Genomic DNA, 17,276 nt, shown 5'->3' with positions numbered 1-17,276 from the left:
GTGTCTTCATTAAGCCTGTAACAGCTATCAAAATCAACTGATATTCTCAGAGGAACAGAAAACATTCCAGTAAATGGAACTCAAACATGAATATAAAGTGAACTATTAAAAATAACCACTGTTTCTGTTTTTCTTTTTCTTTGGAACAGCTTACTGTTGTAAGTATTTTATTTTATTATGGTACATTAATATGTAGAAATGAATTGTATATATATTTTTAAATTGTATTTAATGGTGTATGTTTATTTCATTTCCAGATTATAGCATCTGTGCTCGTGGTAAGTGTGAATCTGATATTTTAATAAAAATGTGACTGTACACTACAATACAATACACATGTACTGTGCGCGTCACAAGAAATGAATACATGTTAACAATGGGGCCTCCTACAGCTGATGTTGAGAATATGGAATGGGGTATTATTGTATAATAGTATGAATTAGCTGCTCTTAATATGAAATGCCATCTTTATTTAATACATACTCACATAGTGAGGTGTTCTGTATCCTGTGGGAGGGGATATAAAGAAGGAGCCCTGTCTTTGGATTTTGCCAATAATAGAAATGTACAAATAGAGAGACACTCCTTTGAATTATATAGCTCTCTAATACACTACTGAGGCCCCATTCTTGTACAAAGCAGCCACTGCAGTGACTTCAAATGGATTGAACTCAATATATCACTTGTATCTTTCACAGTAAGGTACAGATGCTACTATGGTAAGTAAATGGATTCTACTTTATTTTATGCAGCAATCAGTGGGTTTTATTTATTATTTTCAATCAGGGCATGAATTGTTTATCAGTGTAGCTTTGCTGAGAGGCTTCGGTGACACAGTGACTAGAGTGCAGAGCTGCAGTGTGGAAGGTAGTGGGTTTGAGCAGTTTAGTGGTTAGTGCTGGGCTGTAGTATAGGAGTTAATGGGTTTGATAGCTCAGTGTTTAGAGAAAGTGGTGCCCTGCAGAGTGGAAGGCAATGTGCATGCTTGTGGATCTGAGTATTACTTTTTTATTCATTAGTCTTTTAGCAGTCGCTTTTCTCCAAAGTGCCTTCGAGACTAGGGGGTGTACTATGCATCAACAACTGCTGCTGCAGTCACTTACAATAGGACTCCAGTTTTACGTTTTGACTTGCTCAGGGTCACACACAGTGAGTGAGTGGCTGAGCCGGGATGTGAACCTCCTGATAACAAGCCCTTTTCATTAACCACTGGGCCACTGTCCCTGGGTAGCTCAGGGGGTTGAGTTCTGGGCTACAGTGTGGAAGGCAGTGGGTTTAAGAAGCTCTGTGTTAAAAATAGACTGTTCCTAATTATCTTTTCTTTTTTTGTGTAGCTCATCACTATCACTACTATTTCTACTACCGTCATGGGTACCGCTGCGCTCGCTGTGAGTATGCCTTATTATTTCTGTATACATTGGTTGTGGGATATATTAGAACAATTTGAAATGGAAAACCAAGTGTCATTCCATAACAGTTTAGAACATGAGGTCGACCAGGTCAAATATGGATGGAACTCCAAGAGAGACACAGAATTGTTGGAATAAGTTTTATAACAGATGCCATCCATCATAATCCTTCAACTGGAAATATCAAGATGAGTTTATGATTCATCTTTCTACAGCATTGTCTCAAACTATTGATCGATTTGAGGCCATTCGTAACTTATTGGAAAGAGGAAAGTCTAACCTGTCTCCTGCAATCAAGAAATGTATACTTAAACTTATTACATGTGTGTGATCTCATGCTGGAGTAACCAACTCCACAAATAATCCCAGGAGATCTGATGAATGGGATTGCTGCTGTTTTATGGTGTGTGTACAGTAGTTCTCTGTGGGAGGTCATTATGTCAGGGTTGGCTTTGAGTTGAGAAGAAGGGTCCACTGACCTCAATCTCATGTGGAACTTTTGTCATTTCAGTGAAACAAAATATAAAAGCAGGGGACAAAACAGAGGAGCTTTGATCTAGGATTGCTCTGAATAAAACCTCAGAAGCATGTTTGGCATTTGAACTAGTATAGAGGGTTTCCGTGTTTTTTATTGATAGGATTGTATTGAGAGGTTGTGGTGGCTCCACAGTTTAGCAGTTGATTCCATACCCTTTGGGATTGTGAAATTGCATGCTGAATTACACAAAGCTTATTTTTCAAATTTGTAATTCAAAGGAGTGCAATACAAAGAGTGTGGAGGATGCTATCTACACATGGGAGGGAGTTCAATTCTGCAGCTCAGTGTGACACTGATTGTCTATATTATTAGACAATGCTGACCATTACCACCCCACAATCTCATTACCTAGCTGTGCAATGCTCTGTAGGGTATGGATCAGAACAATAGCTTTTCTGCCCAGGTTGCTGATAATGTCTTCAATTGGTTTCAGACCGGCGTACCTACCGCTGCAGGCGATGCCAGCACTACTGAGCTGCAGCAGCACCCAGGGATCACAGTGCTGGAGTTTACCTGACAGCAGACCTGCAAGCAAAGCTTAAACACACCAGCAACCTTCTTTTATAGCATCACTGTAACCTTTCTGTTCTGGTCCCTCTCCCCACACACAGCTACAGACCCATACTTATTTCTATCAGGCCATTCACAGCTTGTTTAAAACAGCTGCTCCCTGTTGTGCATTTGGTCAATCTCTTCAAGGATATATAATAGAGACAACATTATTTTTCTATTGGGTGATTCCCTGCCTCTCATGAAGCAGGTCTTTACATTGTATGGAATGGTGTCCTTATTTAACATGTAGTCTCAGATTCTCAGTGAGATCACATGCTCACACATGTTTGAATAGAAATACAACTCCACCTGGGCACATATACAAAGCGTTACTTGGAGAGCGTGCTTGATTGATTTGCCCCAGCTCATAATCACTGCACCGAGTCAGGTTTGACCAGTAGACTCCTTTCTTCTCCCAGCTCCTCACAGCCACCCTGTGATGTCACAAGTGACCCGTGACAGACCTTGTTCACAGACTGACAAAAACATTGTGTTTATGTAGAGATTATCTTCATCTCTCACTTATTTTAAAATCTCTTTATTTGCATTCATGACAACAAATGCTCCAACTGTTGACCAGTATAAATGCTGTCCTGCCAAAACAACACTATCTGCTGTTACATGAAACTGGGTAAAAGCCTGTCTCTTTCTGTAAAGCTTTTTAAGCAATAAAACTATTAGCATCAATGTCTCGTTTTGGACTGGTTTATTTCACATGACATGCATTCTTGTCAAACTGCCACCACTGAAAGCCCCGAACCACTGCGACAAAGCTGTTCCAAGCCGCTTTCTCCTTACTAGTGAGCTTCTTGGGGAATTCATTGCACTCCAGGATCTTCTTTATCTGTGGTCCGACGAAGACACCGGGTTTGAACTTTGCCTCAGACAGCTTAGGGAAGAAGTCTTGAAGGTACCTGAAAGACCCTTCTCTTTACTTCTAAAGACGGCTGCTCTCTCTCCGGAGGAGTGGGTACGGGGAGCTCATGGCAGTGTGGCACCGGGGCGATGGATGAAGGAAGGTCCGAATACGTGATAGCAGGTGCATTCTTGCCAGTCCGACATTTGGAAGGGTCCACCATGCAGATGTAGCAGTTGCTTGAGTGGTCAGTGGGTTCCCGCCAAATTCTTGTCATAGCAAACTTCATGGCTCTCTTTTCCCCTCTGTACCATCCTACAAAAATAGATTTATTTCACCCATGACTAATGTGTAAGAGATTCTCGCAACATTTTTCATATATGATATATTTATTCAATAACATTGAAAATTGTAAAACATTTTAAAATTAAAAACTTATACAATTTAAAAAATTTTAACAAATTTTATAACATAAAATTCAGAGCAACAATTGTCCATCTTACCTTCCAGAGTTTTTTTGCAGTGCTCGCAGGTGAAATGAGGTGCCCAGGGTTTGTCTTGATCCCCGACAGGCATGCCGAAATAGGCCTTGTAGGCCTCACACATCTTAGCAGATGCTTCCACGGAGTACGTTTTCACTCTTGTCTTGATAAATTGGCCGCAGACATAGCAAAATGCGTCTGCCGGATGCTTGCAGCCTCTTGATGCCATCTCAGAAAAATGCAGATATGTATCCACTTAGGCAGCTGGAACTAAACGTAACTGGTGGGCTTAAGGCCCCTGTATTTATACTACTATTTATATTACTGGAAAGTTCTAGAAAGTTCTAGAAGTTACTCCAAGTTTACTCAGCACTGAATCTATCTGGAATGTTCTGGAAAAAAGGTACATTTCAAAATATCACTGTCCTGGTCACAAAAGCAAAGTTTGTGGGGAATAATAGCCATTTTCTATACTTTTGAGGCATAAGCAATTAGAAAATAACACTTACTACCCAGGAACCAAAAAAAAAAAATAATAATTGTTACACGGTGATATCTGCCTCCCGTGGCTTCTTTGAGGATTGCGAACAAATTATGACTGAAAAAAGATCAAGAATGTACCAATCTGGCGAGAAGAAGCGTAAAAAGAAAAAAACTGAGGAAGAAAAACAACATGAGAAAGGTATTGTATTATTTGATTTAGCTCCGTTTTTATTGCTGTAGCTTGCTTGCATGCTGGCTGTGCCCAGGCGCGTAGTCACAGTGTACACATTGAGGCAGCCGAGGCCCTCGGTAAAAATCGACTCAATTCTTAATTTTGAAGACCAAAATAATAATAAAAAATGTACCCACTTTCTTTTTTAAGAATGTAAAATTTATATATATATATATATATATATATATATATATATATATATATATATATATATATATATATATATATATATATAAAATGTTATTTTTAATTTCTTCACATTACTATAATCTCGGGCTGTGTATTTGCATCTATAGCGACCCGGCCTGTGCGCCAGGCAGTACCGGGACCTCTGCGACCGGTTTCCCCCGCCTGAAGTACTATACTACTTCCTATCATCGATTTATACAGACAAAAGAATATTAGAATTGAGTGAGAAACTGTGTGCTAAACTCGTTCAAAGCACGAGTCACAGTGTCAGCACCAGTCCCAGCAGTATCAGCACCAGTCTTACCGGTCAGCAGCAGTTACCAGTCCCAGCAGTGTAAGGCAACTTAAGTAGCAGTGAACCAAATGCAAGTCAATAAAGGTATGAACCCATCTACTTATTAATACTGATGTTATATTCTTGTCCTTTTAAAATTACATATTTCTGACAGTGTGAATATGGTCATTGTAGATTGCTGTGGTTTTGCTGGGAGACAATTAGTTTTAATCTTTGAAATAATATGGGTCATCAAATTTTAACATTAACATCATCATCCAAGAGACTTAATATTGCTTTGCAGTTTACATGAACAGTCTCCAGGCTTTGTAAGATGATAACTTTTACCTTTGTAACATGAACAGGATCTGCAAGAGGTTTGTTCATTTTTTTTTTTTTTGCCTCAGTAAAAATCTAAATGTTTATTTGTACATTGTATGTTTGCTCGTACATATGTGTGCTCATACAAACGTTTCAAGAAAGACAGTAGTCTTAAGCCTATGTTGTTTTGATGTCGTGCCAAGTGGAGTGTGCTACTGGGGGGGGTGGGGGGGGGGGCAAACCAAATCCTGCTTAGGGCCCCCAAAAGGCTAGAAACAGTCCTGTCTATTACCAGTACAAAACACACACACACAAACACACCCCCCCACACACACACACACACACACACACAGAGGCAGCAGTTGTACAGTGTTATACAAGGAAAATAAAAAGATATACTCATGACACGTTAAGTGTTGAGATGACGATATCACATTATTTTTACATTAGTAGCCTATTATTTATTTTACAGTTGTCACACACAGCCTACATAAAATAATAATAATAATACACATTTCAAGAATCACAAATGTATACAAATTCTGCCACCCTTTTATACAGTTGGGTTTTTACTGGAACAATCTAGGAGGTAAAGTAGTTGCTTGCTAGCTGTCTGTCTGTCCATCCATCTAGTTCAGGAGTCGCTAACCCATGGTCCTAAAGAGAGCCTCAATCCTGCAGCGGCTCCCCTATAACTTTCCTGCCGTATCGGAGCGCCTGTCAGTCTGCGAGTGAACGGCGGTGTGAGCCGTGTCTTAGAGCGCAGAACCTTCAAAGTAAAAAAAATAAGATCCGTATTAATTTGGAATAGCATTAAAAAATTGACGCAGACGTCTTCTTTTCATCCTTTCTTCATTCATCCCTTCCTCTTTTCTTTTGATATTTAGCGGAGAAATTGATCTTTTTATAGACCTCCTCGGAGTCTCCTCCCCCCTCCCTCGCTTCTGAGCTCCGTCAGCGGGCACAGTGCCGGGTTTTGTCCCCCGCCTTTAGCGCACAATGCCCCGGCTTGGCCCGTGTGGGTTTCCCGTCGCAGCCCCCAAGTGCTTCGTAGGCAGTGGCCCTCTATAATAGGTGCAGTCGAGCCGAAAGAGAGCACCAGACTCCAGCGGAGAGATAGCAGCAGCAGCGCCGCACACGAATACACCCGGCACAGAGTAGAAATGGGGACTCGGTCGAATTTACGAAGCGGTTCCCGTACTCGAAATGTCAAAGGTAAGTAAAAATAAATACTTAATCTTATAGAAGTATGGATTTACATTGACAATGATGTGTTTTATTTATTTATTTATTGTCATTTATTTTAAGTCTTTGTTAAGTTTAACACGCAGTGAGGAGCAACTAATAACATAAATGAGCAGATAGACTTCGTTTGTTTATTTTTTTTTCATCTCTTTTCAAATATTCAGTTATGTACTTTGAAATGTTATATATTTGATCATTCACATATATATTCAACAAAATCTATATTATATTATTAAATATACGGGTTTGGTCTATGTATGTATTTCTTTGTATCGCTTGTTTTGAGTTTGCGAACATGGTCTTTTAGTATTCCTTATTTTTAGTCGTTTTTCCGTTTGATAGAAATGTCAGACATGCTCAATCAATATCAATATCTGCTGCTGTGTATTATAAAGAGATTTCAGACATGCTCAATCAATATCAGCATCTGCTGCTGTGTATTATAAAGAGATTTCAGACATGCTCAATCAATATCAGGGTCTGCTGCTGTGTATTATAAAGAGATTTCAGACATGCTCAATCAATATCAGGGTCTGCTGCTGTGTATTATAAAGAGATTTCAGACATGCTCAATCAATATCAGCATCTGCTGCTGTGTATTATAAAGAGATTTCAGACATGCTCAATCCATATCAGTATCTGCTGCTGTGTATTATAAAGAGATTTCAGACATGCTCAATCAATATCAGGGTCTGCTGCTGTGTATTATAAAGAGATTAAAGACATGCTCAATCAATATCAGGGTCTGCTGTTGTGTATTATAAAGAGATTTCAGACATGCTCAATCCATATCAATATCTGCTGCTGTGTATTATAAATAGATTTCAGACATGCTCAATCAATATCAGGGTCTGCTGCTGTGTATTATAAAGAGATTTCAGACATGCTCAATCAATATCAGGGTCTGCTGCTGTGTATTAAAGAGATTTCAGACATGCTCCATCCATATCAGGGTCTGCTGCTGTGTATTATAAAGAGATTTCAGACATGCTCAATCCATATCAATATCTGCTGCTGTGTATTATAAAGAGATTTCAGACATGCTCAATCAATATCAGTATCTGCTGCTGTGTATTATAAAGAGATTTCATACATGCTCAATCAATATCAGGGTCTGCTGCTGTGTATTATAAAGAGATTTCAGACATGCTCAATCAATATCAGGGTCTGCTGCTGTGTATTATAAAGAGATTTTAGTCATGCTCAATCCATATCAGTATCTGCTGCTGTGTATTATAAAGAGATTTCAGACATGCTCAATCAATATCAGGGTCTGCTGCTGTGTATTATAAAGAGATTTCAGACATGCTCAATCAATATCGGTCTGCTGCTGTGTATTATAAAGAGATTTCAGACATGCTCAATCAATATCCAGGTCTGCTGCTGTGTATTATAAAGAGATTTCAGACATGCTTAATCAATATCCGGGTCTGCTGCTGTGTATTTTAAAGAGATTTCAGACATGCTCAATCCATATCAGTATCTGCTGCTGTGTATTATAAAGAGATTTCAGACATGCTTAATCAATTTCATCGATTTCAGATGTCGCAATCAATATCTGGAGCAGCAGTGTGGAGTAGTGGTCAGGGGGGCTCTGTACTCTTGACCGGAGGCTCTTGTATGGGTTCAGTCCCAGGTGGGGACACACACACTGCTGCTGTACCCTTGAGCAAGCAGGTACTTTACCTAGATTGCTCCATTAAAAAATCCAACTGTATAAATGGGTAATTGTATGTAAATAATAATATCACAATTGTAAGTCACCCTGGATACGGGTGTCTGCTAAGAAATAAAATATCAGAGTCTGCTAAACAGTAGAATGTATGCTGTGCCATAGGAGTCTCAGTAAAACTGCTGTGCCATAGGAGTCTCATTGAAACTGCTGTGCCACAGGAGTCTCATTGAAACTACTGTGCCATAGGAGTCTCATTGAAACTGCTGTGCCATAGGGAGTCTCATTGAAACTGCTGTGCAATAGGGAGTCTTATTGAAACTGGCATAGTCTTTTTTTACTGAAGTTTATGCCATAGGGCTTCATCAGCAGGTTACAAGCTGACAAGCTAATTATTAAGTTGTATACCCTCTGTGTGTGTGTGTGTGTTCGTGTCTCAGTGAGTGTGTGTGTGTTTCCCTGTGTGTACGCGTGTTCATGTCTCTCTGTGTGTCAGTGTGCGTATTTCTCTGTGCATGAGTCACTGTGTGCGTGTTTCAGAATGTGCACCTGCGTCTCTGTGTTTGCGTGTCTATGATGTAAATCAATCATTTTGGTTTTCAAACAGCTTGCAGGGCAATAGTGAATCACTCAAATTGTGAATGAATGTGTAAATAAATAAATTAAACAAACTACTGAGAGAGTGGGAGGGAGAGGGAGGGAGGAAAAGGAAGTGAGAGAAAGAACAGCAAGAGGGAAAGCGAGAACGAGTGACTCGTTTGGAAGTGTAAAGGGATGAACTAATGAATGAATCAACAAATTAATCACTGGAATTCTGTAGACTAAAAGATAAATAGAAGTTTATAACCGTTTGTCTGAGGGATGCTGTGACAGGAAATGACCGAGGTTGAGACTCAGAGACATTTTCAACGTTCAAAAATAACGTTTTTAATAAACAAAAATACAAAATAAACCGACACAAGGGCCAAACAAAAAGGTTTTAAACATAAAATAAACACAAAACAAAAAAAGCAAAATTTACAAAAATAAAGGTTTCCAGGCTGGGCGTTGCCTTCACTGGATTCAAAAACAAACAAACAGAAAAACAGCACACACAAAACAGTCTTGTTTCTTCTCCTTCTAGAACACTCCCCCTAGCCAGGGCCTCTCCCCTGGCTTTTATCCCCTGTGGCTGGAGCCCAATTAATCAATAATTGCTGATTATTCAATTAGGGCTCCAGCCACATTCTCACATGTTTTCCTGGCACGGAGGAATTTAACCCCCTCCCTGCCAGTCCCAACCACGTTCATAAAGACGGGGCAGTCCCCCGTCGCAGATGCCTTTTCAAGCAGTCACCCCCTTAAATGTTAACATCAAAGCATATCAAAGTTTAGTTTCTTTTTCTTTTGGAATCGTCAATTATTTTTACCCCGTGATTTCTCCCCAATTTGGAATGCCCAATTGTTTTTAAGACAGCCCCTGTCTCACTGCTTCTACAACCCCCCACACCACCCCACCTCCACACCTCCCCCCCCCCCCCCCCACCCCCGCAGTGATGCCTCCTCGGCTGGGAGAGGCTGGAGACAGACAAGCGCACTCAAGCTTTAGTCCTCTGAAACAACACCGTACTTCAAGCTGTCAAGTCAAGCTGTCCACTTTCTTCTTTCTTTGTTTTTTTGTTTCTTTCTTTCACACTGCAAGCCCAGTGTAACACAGCCGGCTCACAGGCAGGCAGGCAGGCAGGCAGGCGGGCGTCTGGCCACCCACAGGAGTCACTGGTGTGCGGTGAGACCGTGATTACCCAGCTGACTTGAGCCCCCCTGCCTGGGTGGCACTCTGCTAATTGTGCACTGTCCCTGGGAGCCCCTTGGAAATCCTCTAGGAATCCCCTAGGTACCTCCTAGGAGCTCCTGGCCACAGCTGGCGATGGCATAGGCCCTGATTCGAAACAGTGCATTCTGCAGTCCAGGGTGTGCCTTTACAGGATGCACCACTCGGGAGTCCCCTATTATTGTTAAAGATAATAAAATATTATAATCAGATTTGTAGGTCAACAGATCCACCATAAATAAAGCGGCTTCTTGTTCCTGATGAAGTCATTTCCACCGTGCTGCTGATGTGCTGCTGTGTGAGAGTGCTAATCTGGAGTGAAATGTGTTCAGGCTTTCACACACGCACATTGAGAGAGACACACACATTGAGAGACACACATACGCACACTGGAGCACACACACACATTGAGAGAGACACACACTGAGACACACACACATTGAGAGACATACACTCACTGGAACACACACACATTGCAAGAGTAACACACTGAGACACACACACACATTGAGAGAGAAACACACTGAGACACACATTGAGAGAGAAACACACTGAGACACACACACACATTGAGAGAGAAACACACTGAGACACACATTGAGAGAGAGACACACACACACATTGAGAGAGACACACACCGAGACACACACACACACAATGAGACACACACACACATTGAAATAGACACACACACACATTGAGAGAGACACACACACACATTGAGAGAGACACACACTGAGACACACACACTGAAGCACACACACACACACACATTGAGATAGAAACACACCGAGACACAGACACACATTGAGAGACATACACACACACACACACACACACACACACACACACACACACACATTGACAGTGTTCTCCTCTATTCATTGTCTTCCCTGAATTATAGAAGGCGTTCCTGTTTTTCCGAGTATTCGGGTTCCTCTATAAATGTCACCAAAGTTTCCGAGCCTCTCTCTGAGTGACTGTTCGCCCAGTCAGTTCTGTTATGTGCTGAGAATATTATATCATTGGGTCACTCGGGGTCAGGGGTCACTCTTAGAGAGATCTATGACAGACAACTGAATAAATGTTCATTGAGACATGACTTCAAATCTGTCTGTATATTGGTTTATCTGCCTTTCTGTCTTGTCTGTCATTCTGTTTATCTATCAGTCTATCTCTCTCCCCTCCCTTCTCCTCTCTCACACTCTCTCCTCTCTCTCCCCACTCAGGCTCGGTGTCTGTCTGGCTGTTGCTCTGGCTGGCAGTCTGCTCTCCTAGCCCTGCCTATTCCTGCCCCAGGCTGTGAGTCTGTTACCCCTCCCCGATGACGGTCAGCTGCCAGTCTCAGAACTTCTCGGCGGTGCCGGCCGGCATTCCCTACGACAGCCAGAGAGTATTCCTCCAAAACAACCGCATCACAGAGCTGCGGGCGCAGTCCTTCAGCTTCGTCTTGCCCTGTTCACACTTCACAATTATTTGTAACCCCCTTTTCTCCCCCAATTTATAAATTGTTTTTAAGACTATGTCTGCCTCACCACTGCTGCTGCTGCTGCTGCGATCTCCCCCGCAGTGACTCCTTCTCGGCTGGGAGAGGCTGGAGATAGACAAACGCACTCAAGCTTTTGTCCTCCGAAACAACAACTTGCAAGCCCACACAATAATCTAAATGTAATTCAATTCCAGTACTTATTTTGTTCATATATGTAGTTTTTTACAGAGTTTTTTAAACATACATATATAATTACAGGAAGGTAGGATGTCGGAGACAAATAGAAAATGTATGGGGGGGTCCCTCTTTTAAGAGACACTATTTAACTGTCCCTTGAGTGCAGGTCTCTTAATCGAGATTTGACTGTAACTCGAAATTGAGCTTGAAAATGATCTTCCTCTCTCTCCCCCACCTCTCTCTCTACCTCTCATCAGGTCCTGTGGCTGTACTCCAACAACATCAGCTCCATCAAACCCGATTCCTTCAGCGACATGCGAGATCTGGAGGAGCTGGACCTGGGGGATAACCCCTCCCTGCGCACCCTCCATCCTGACTCCTTCCGGGGGCTGGACAAGCTGCAGAGCCTGCACATATACCGCTGCCAGCTGGGGACCCTGCCCGGAAACATCTTCAAAAAACTCTACAGCCTGCAGTTCCTTTACCTGCAGGACAACCTGCTGCAACACATCCAGGTGAGAGAGAGAGAGAGAGAGAGAGAGAGAGAGAGAGAGAGAGAGAGAGAGAGAGAGAGAGAGAGAGAGAGAGAGAGAGAGAGAGAGAGAGAGAGAGAGAGAGAGAGAGAGAGAGAGAGAGAGAGAGAGAGAGAGAGAACCTCCTATCTAATACAGTGCGCCTCCAACCCTGCTCCTGGAGCCCCCCCCATCCCCCCCCCATCCTATCTAATACAGTGTGTCTCCAACCCTGCTCCTGGAGAGCCCCCCATCCTATCTAATACAGTCTGTCTCAATCCTGCTCCTGGAGAGCCCCCCATCCTATCTAATACAGTGTGACTCCAACCCTGCTCCTGGAGCCCCCCCCCAATCCTATCTAATATAGAGTGTCTCCAACCCTGCTCCTGGATAGCCCCCTCTATCCTATCTAATACAGTGTGTCTCAATCCTGCTCCTGGATAGCCCCCTCTACCTATCTAATACAGTCTGTCTCAACCCTGCTCCTGGGGGGGAAGGGGTGACAGGAGGCAGATACATACAGGAGAGCTATAACACAAATAATTTTAATTTCATAATTTAACATACAACTTTTTGGTAGTACTGAATTTTCATGTGCCAAATATCAATCTCTGTCCCTCCCCTTCCCCCTCCCTCTCTCTCCCCCTCTCAGGACAATCTCTTCTCAGACCTGGTGAATCTCACTCACCTCTTCCTCCACGGCAACCAAATCCGAGTCCTGTCTGAAAATGTCTTCAGAGGGCTGGTCAACCTGGACAGGCTCCTCCTCCACGAGAACCGAGTGCGACAGGTCAACCACAAAGCCTTCAGGGACCTGGGTCACCTCACCACCCTCTTCCTCTTCAACAACGCCCTAACAGACCTCCCTGCTTCGGCCCTATCCGATCTCTCGTCCCTGCAGTTCCTCAGACTCAACGGAAACCCCTGGAGCTGCTCCTGCCAGGCCCGCCCTCTCTGGGAATGGTTCCGTCAGGTCTGGATCTCCAGCTCCGAGCTCCTCTGCGCCGGTCCCGAGGAGAGGAAAGGTCTAGATTTGAGGTTCTTGAGAGAAATCGATTTCGCTCCCTGCCCCATGATGCCTTACTATCCGAGAGCCCGCGTCACTTACACCTTCAGCACCAGAAAGAGATGGTGGTTCCCCAAATCGGGCAAGGCAAGCGGTGGGAATTCGGACAAATCTAAAGGCTTGGATGGAAAGAAAGGACAACAGCAAGACAACAGTTACATCAGTCCAGATAAAAGTCAAACCAAAAGTTACGAAGCTGAGTCCACATTGACGAAAGTTAAAGAGCAAGACTACTGGGAGAAATATGAAAACGAAGACTCCACTATTCGTTGTTACAAGTTGGATTGTTTGAAAGAAGCAAACGGGAAATCCAGAGGCGTTTGTCCAGACGCGTCCCTCTTTCTCCTCTCTCTCTCCCTCACTCTCACCCTCTCCCTCTCTCTCACCCTTCACTTTCTTATTCCTGAAACCATGTGAAGAGCATTTGTGAATTTCCCCTTAAAGTCTATATTGAAAAGATATTACGATTCAATCACTGCTCTGCAGTGTTGAGTTTCCTATAGACCAGCTCTGCTCTGAAACTGCTGTGCGATAATGAGTCTTATTGAAACTACTGTGCGATAATGAGTCTTATTAAAACTGCTGTGCGATAATGAGTCTTATTGAAACTGCTGTGTGATAGGGAGTCTCATTGAAACTGCTGTGTGATAGGGAGTCTTACTGAAACTGCTGTGCAATAGGGAGTCTCATTGAAACTGCTGTGCATTAGGGAGTCTTATTGAAACTGCTGTGCAATAGGGAGTCTTATTGAAACTGCTGTGCAATAGGGAGTCTTATTGAAACTGCTGTGCAATAGGGAGTCTCATTGAAACTGCTGTGCAATAGGGAGTCTCATTAAAACAGCTGTGCAAAAGGGAGTCTTATTGAAACTGCTGTGTGATAGGGAGTCTTATTGAAACTACTGTGCGATAGGGAGTCTTATTGAAACTGCTGTGTGATAGGGAGTCTTATTGAAACTGCTGTGCGATAGGGAGTCTCATTAAAACTGCTGTGTAATAGGGAGTCTTATTGAAACTGCTGTGCAATAGGGAGTCTTATTGAAACTGCTGTGCAATAGGGAGTCACATTGAAACTGCTGTGCAATAGGGAGTCACATTGAAACTGCTGTGCGATAGGGAGTCTTATTGAAACTGCTGTGCAATAGGGAGTCTTATTGAAACTGCTGTGTGATAGGGAGTCTCATTGAAACTGCTGTGCAATAGGGAGTCTTATTGAAACTGCTGTGCAATAGGGAGTCTTATTGAAACTGCTGTGCAATAGGGAGTCTTATTGAAACTGCTGTGCAATAGGGAGTCTTATTGAAACTGCTGTGAAATAGGATGAGTCTCATTGAAACTGCTGTGTGACAGGGAGTCTCATTGAAACTGCTGTGCGATAGGGAGTCTCATTGAAAGCGTTTGAGAGAGACCCAGGGAAAGCACTGTTTTAAAAGGAACTAATCGAAAAATGTATATAAAAAAATGAAATTTTGTCTTTCCTATAGACCTGCTCTGTGCAGCTCTGCAGTGTTGAGTTTCCTACAGACCTGCTCTGTGCATCTCTACAGCGTTGAGTTTCCTATAGACCTGCTCTGTACAGCTCTGCAGTGTTGATCTCTCTTTCCTTTTAACCTGCTCTGTGCAGCTCTGCAGTGTTAAGTTTCCTATAGACCTGCTCTGTGCAGCTCTGCAGTGTTGAGTTTCCTATAGACCTGCTCTGTGCAGCTCTGCAGTGTTGAGTTTATTATAGACCTGCTCTGTGCAGCTCTGCAGTGTTGAGTTTCCTATAGACCTGCTCTGTGCAGCTCTGCAGTGTTGAGTTTCCTATAGACCTGCTCTGTGCAGCTCTGCAGTGTTGAGTTTCCTATAGACCTGCGTTACTGTGTTACTTTGTACTTTTTTTTTAAAGGTGTTGGATTGACTGAATTTGTGTAATTTTAGGAATTTGTTTATAAAGTTGTGTATTGATTTTTTCATTTATGTATTTATTTGTTTATTTTGTTCATTCATTTTCATAAGTGTTAGATCTCAGGAATTTAAGATTTACAACATTTTATGGATTTTAAAAACAGCAGTCCAGTCTAATCTAACAGCACGGTACTGTACTGGTGATCTGAGAGCCAGCTAATTCAATACAGTCCAGTCTAATCTAACAGCACAGTACTGTACTGGAGATATGAGAGCCAGCTAATGCAATACAGTCCAGTTTATTCTAACAGCACGGTACTGTACTGGTGATCTGAGTGCCAGCTAATTCAATACAGTCCAGTCTAATCTAACAGCACGGTACTGTACTGGAGATATGAGAGCCAGCTAATGCAATACAGTCCAGTCTAATCTAACAGCACGGACATTTTGGTAGGGAATGTGTTCACATGCGACAATTGACAATCTCTTACCAAGATGGCAGCCCAACAACAAACAGAAAAAAAACGAAAAAATATTTTAACTTTTGTCATTATTTTAACAAAAAAGAAAACATTCTGTGTTGTATTGTGTTGTATTTTTATGTATTTTTGTAAAAAAAAACAAAAAAAAAAACATGTTGAATAAATGCTTTATTTAAAAAAGAAAAACCTAAAAAACACCTTTTGTGTTTCCTCTTTTCAAGCAAAATCCAATGGGACTTTATTTGATTTCATGCCAAACACACATACATCAAATATATTTCTGTCAATATAAACATAATTTTTAAAGGTTATTAAATTAGTTTTATCTTTTCTTAATGAATGTCTTTTAAATTTGTAAAATTATAACCCATTAAAATAGAACAAATCGACAGAAATTAATGCATTTGTCGCTCGTTACCCTTTTTCATTTTTTTATTATTATAAAGTCCAGCCACTGTAAAATATCAGAAATTATCTTGATCGCTAAAACCCAGCCCATCACAGATGCATCATGGGAACAAAGAACAGTCGTTTGAAATTGAATACGAATATATTCAATATTTGACCAAAAAAGAGACGATATGGCAGGAAGACAAGTAAGAGAATAATCTTTTTTTATTGTATTTTCTTAATTAAACAGAAAATAGGAAACTTTTTTTTTTCTCAGCGTCTTTTCTGTGTTTTCAACGTGTTGTGTTGTCAGGTTACCATACACACTTAACTCGCTCAGTCAAAAATAGATTTTTTGAAGCTTAACTATTTAATTTTTTTGTTGTAATATTTAAAAAAATCTCCCAATTTGGAATATCCAATTGTTTTGTTTATGGCGCTGCTGCAACTTCCCGTATCGACTCGGCAGAACGAAGACTCATCATGCGCATCCTCTGAAACAAACGCCGTCAGCCACCCTCCTCTTGTCACACTGCAACAGCAAAGACAACCGCACCTGGCTGTAGCGGTGTTGGAGGAAACGCAGTTCCGCCCACAACTCGCAGGCAACCGGTCGCCACAGGAGTTGCTGGAGCTTGTTGAGACAATGATTACCAAGCTGACCTAAGACAACCCAACCCGGGTAGCAGTCGGCCAACTGTGCGCCGCCCCCTCGGAGATGGCATAGTCTGGATTGGAACCAGCGATCTCCAGGCTATAGGGCACACCCTGCATTTCAGATGAAGCGCCTCAGCTGGATGCGCCATTCTCCCCCCAACAATTCAGCAATTCAGTAGGCTACATTTGACAAGTTCAGGTAATCAATGCAGTGTTTTTCACTAGTTTTCTGTTAGGTTCTCATCTGTTTTCTTTCTCAGTATTAGCCGTGATTTCCTGGAAAATGTGACAGTGGCGACCTGCAAGTTTGGTCCATCCATAATTAAATACTCTACTGCAGTTACTACTTCCTCTTAAATATAACTCTATTTAATGTATTGCAGCTGCTCTTATTTAAACTGCCTTTACATTGATTTCCGCATTCCATTTTGCACTTGTTATTCGTCCGATTTGATCTCCATTCTGCTTCCAAGCTGATGGCTGGGAAGCCTATTGTTTCTGTTAGGATTAATATTATAGACTAACTTTTTTGTAACAACTGTTCCTCTGGAAAC

The 17,276-nt window shown here is 41.9% G+C and overlaps 1 protein-coding gene across 1 annotated transcript; it reads left to right on the top strand.

Moving 5' to 3' along the window:
• Positions 1–11,387: 11,387 nt before the first annotated feature.
• LOC131705148 (reticulon-4 receptor-like 2) lies at positions 11,388–13,724 on the top strand. The gene is made up of 3 exons (XM_059007396.1): positions 11,388–11,520; positions 11,955–12,244; positions 12,894–13,724. The coding sequence occupies exons 1-3, from the start codon at positions 11,388–11,390 to the stop codon at positions 13,722–13,724; spliced, it is 1,254 nt and encodes a 417-aa protein (XP_058863379.1).
• Positions 13,725–17,276: the final 3,552 nt, after the last annotated feature.

The sequence above is a fragment of the Acipenser ruthenus genome, chromosome 35, assembly GCF_902713425.1.
Source record: "Acipenser ruthenus chromosome 35, fAciRut3.2 maternal haplotype, whole genome shotgun sequence".
NCBI classification, from domain to species: domain Eukaryota; kingdom Metazoa; phylum Chordata; class Actinopteri; order Acipenseriformes; family Acipenseridae; genus Acipenser; species Acipenser ruthenus.
This window is presented reverse-complemented; position numbering and strand designations above follow the sequence as displayed.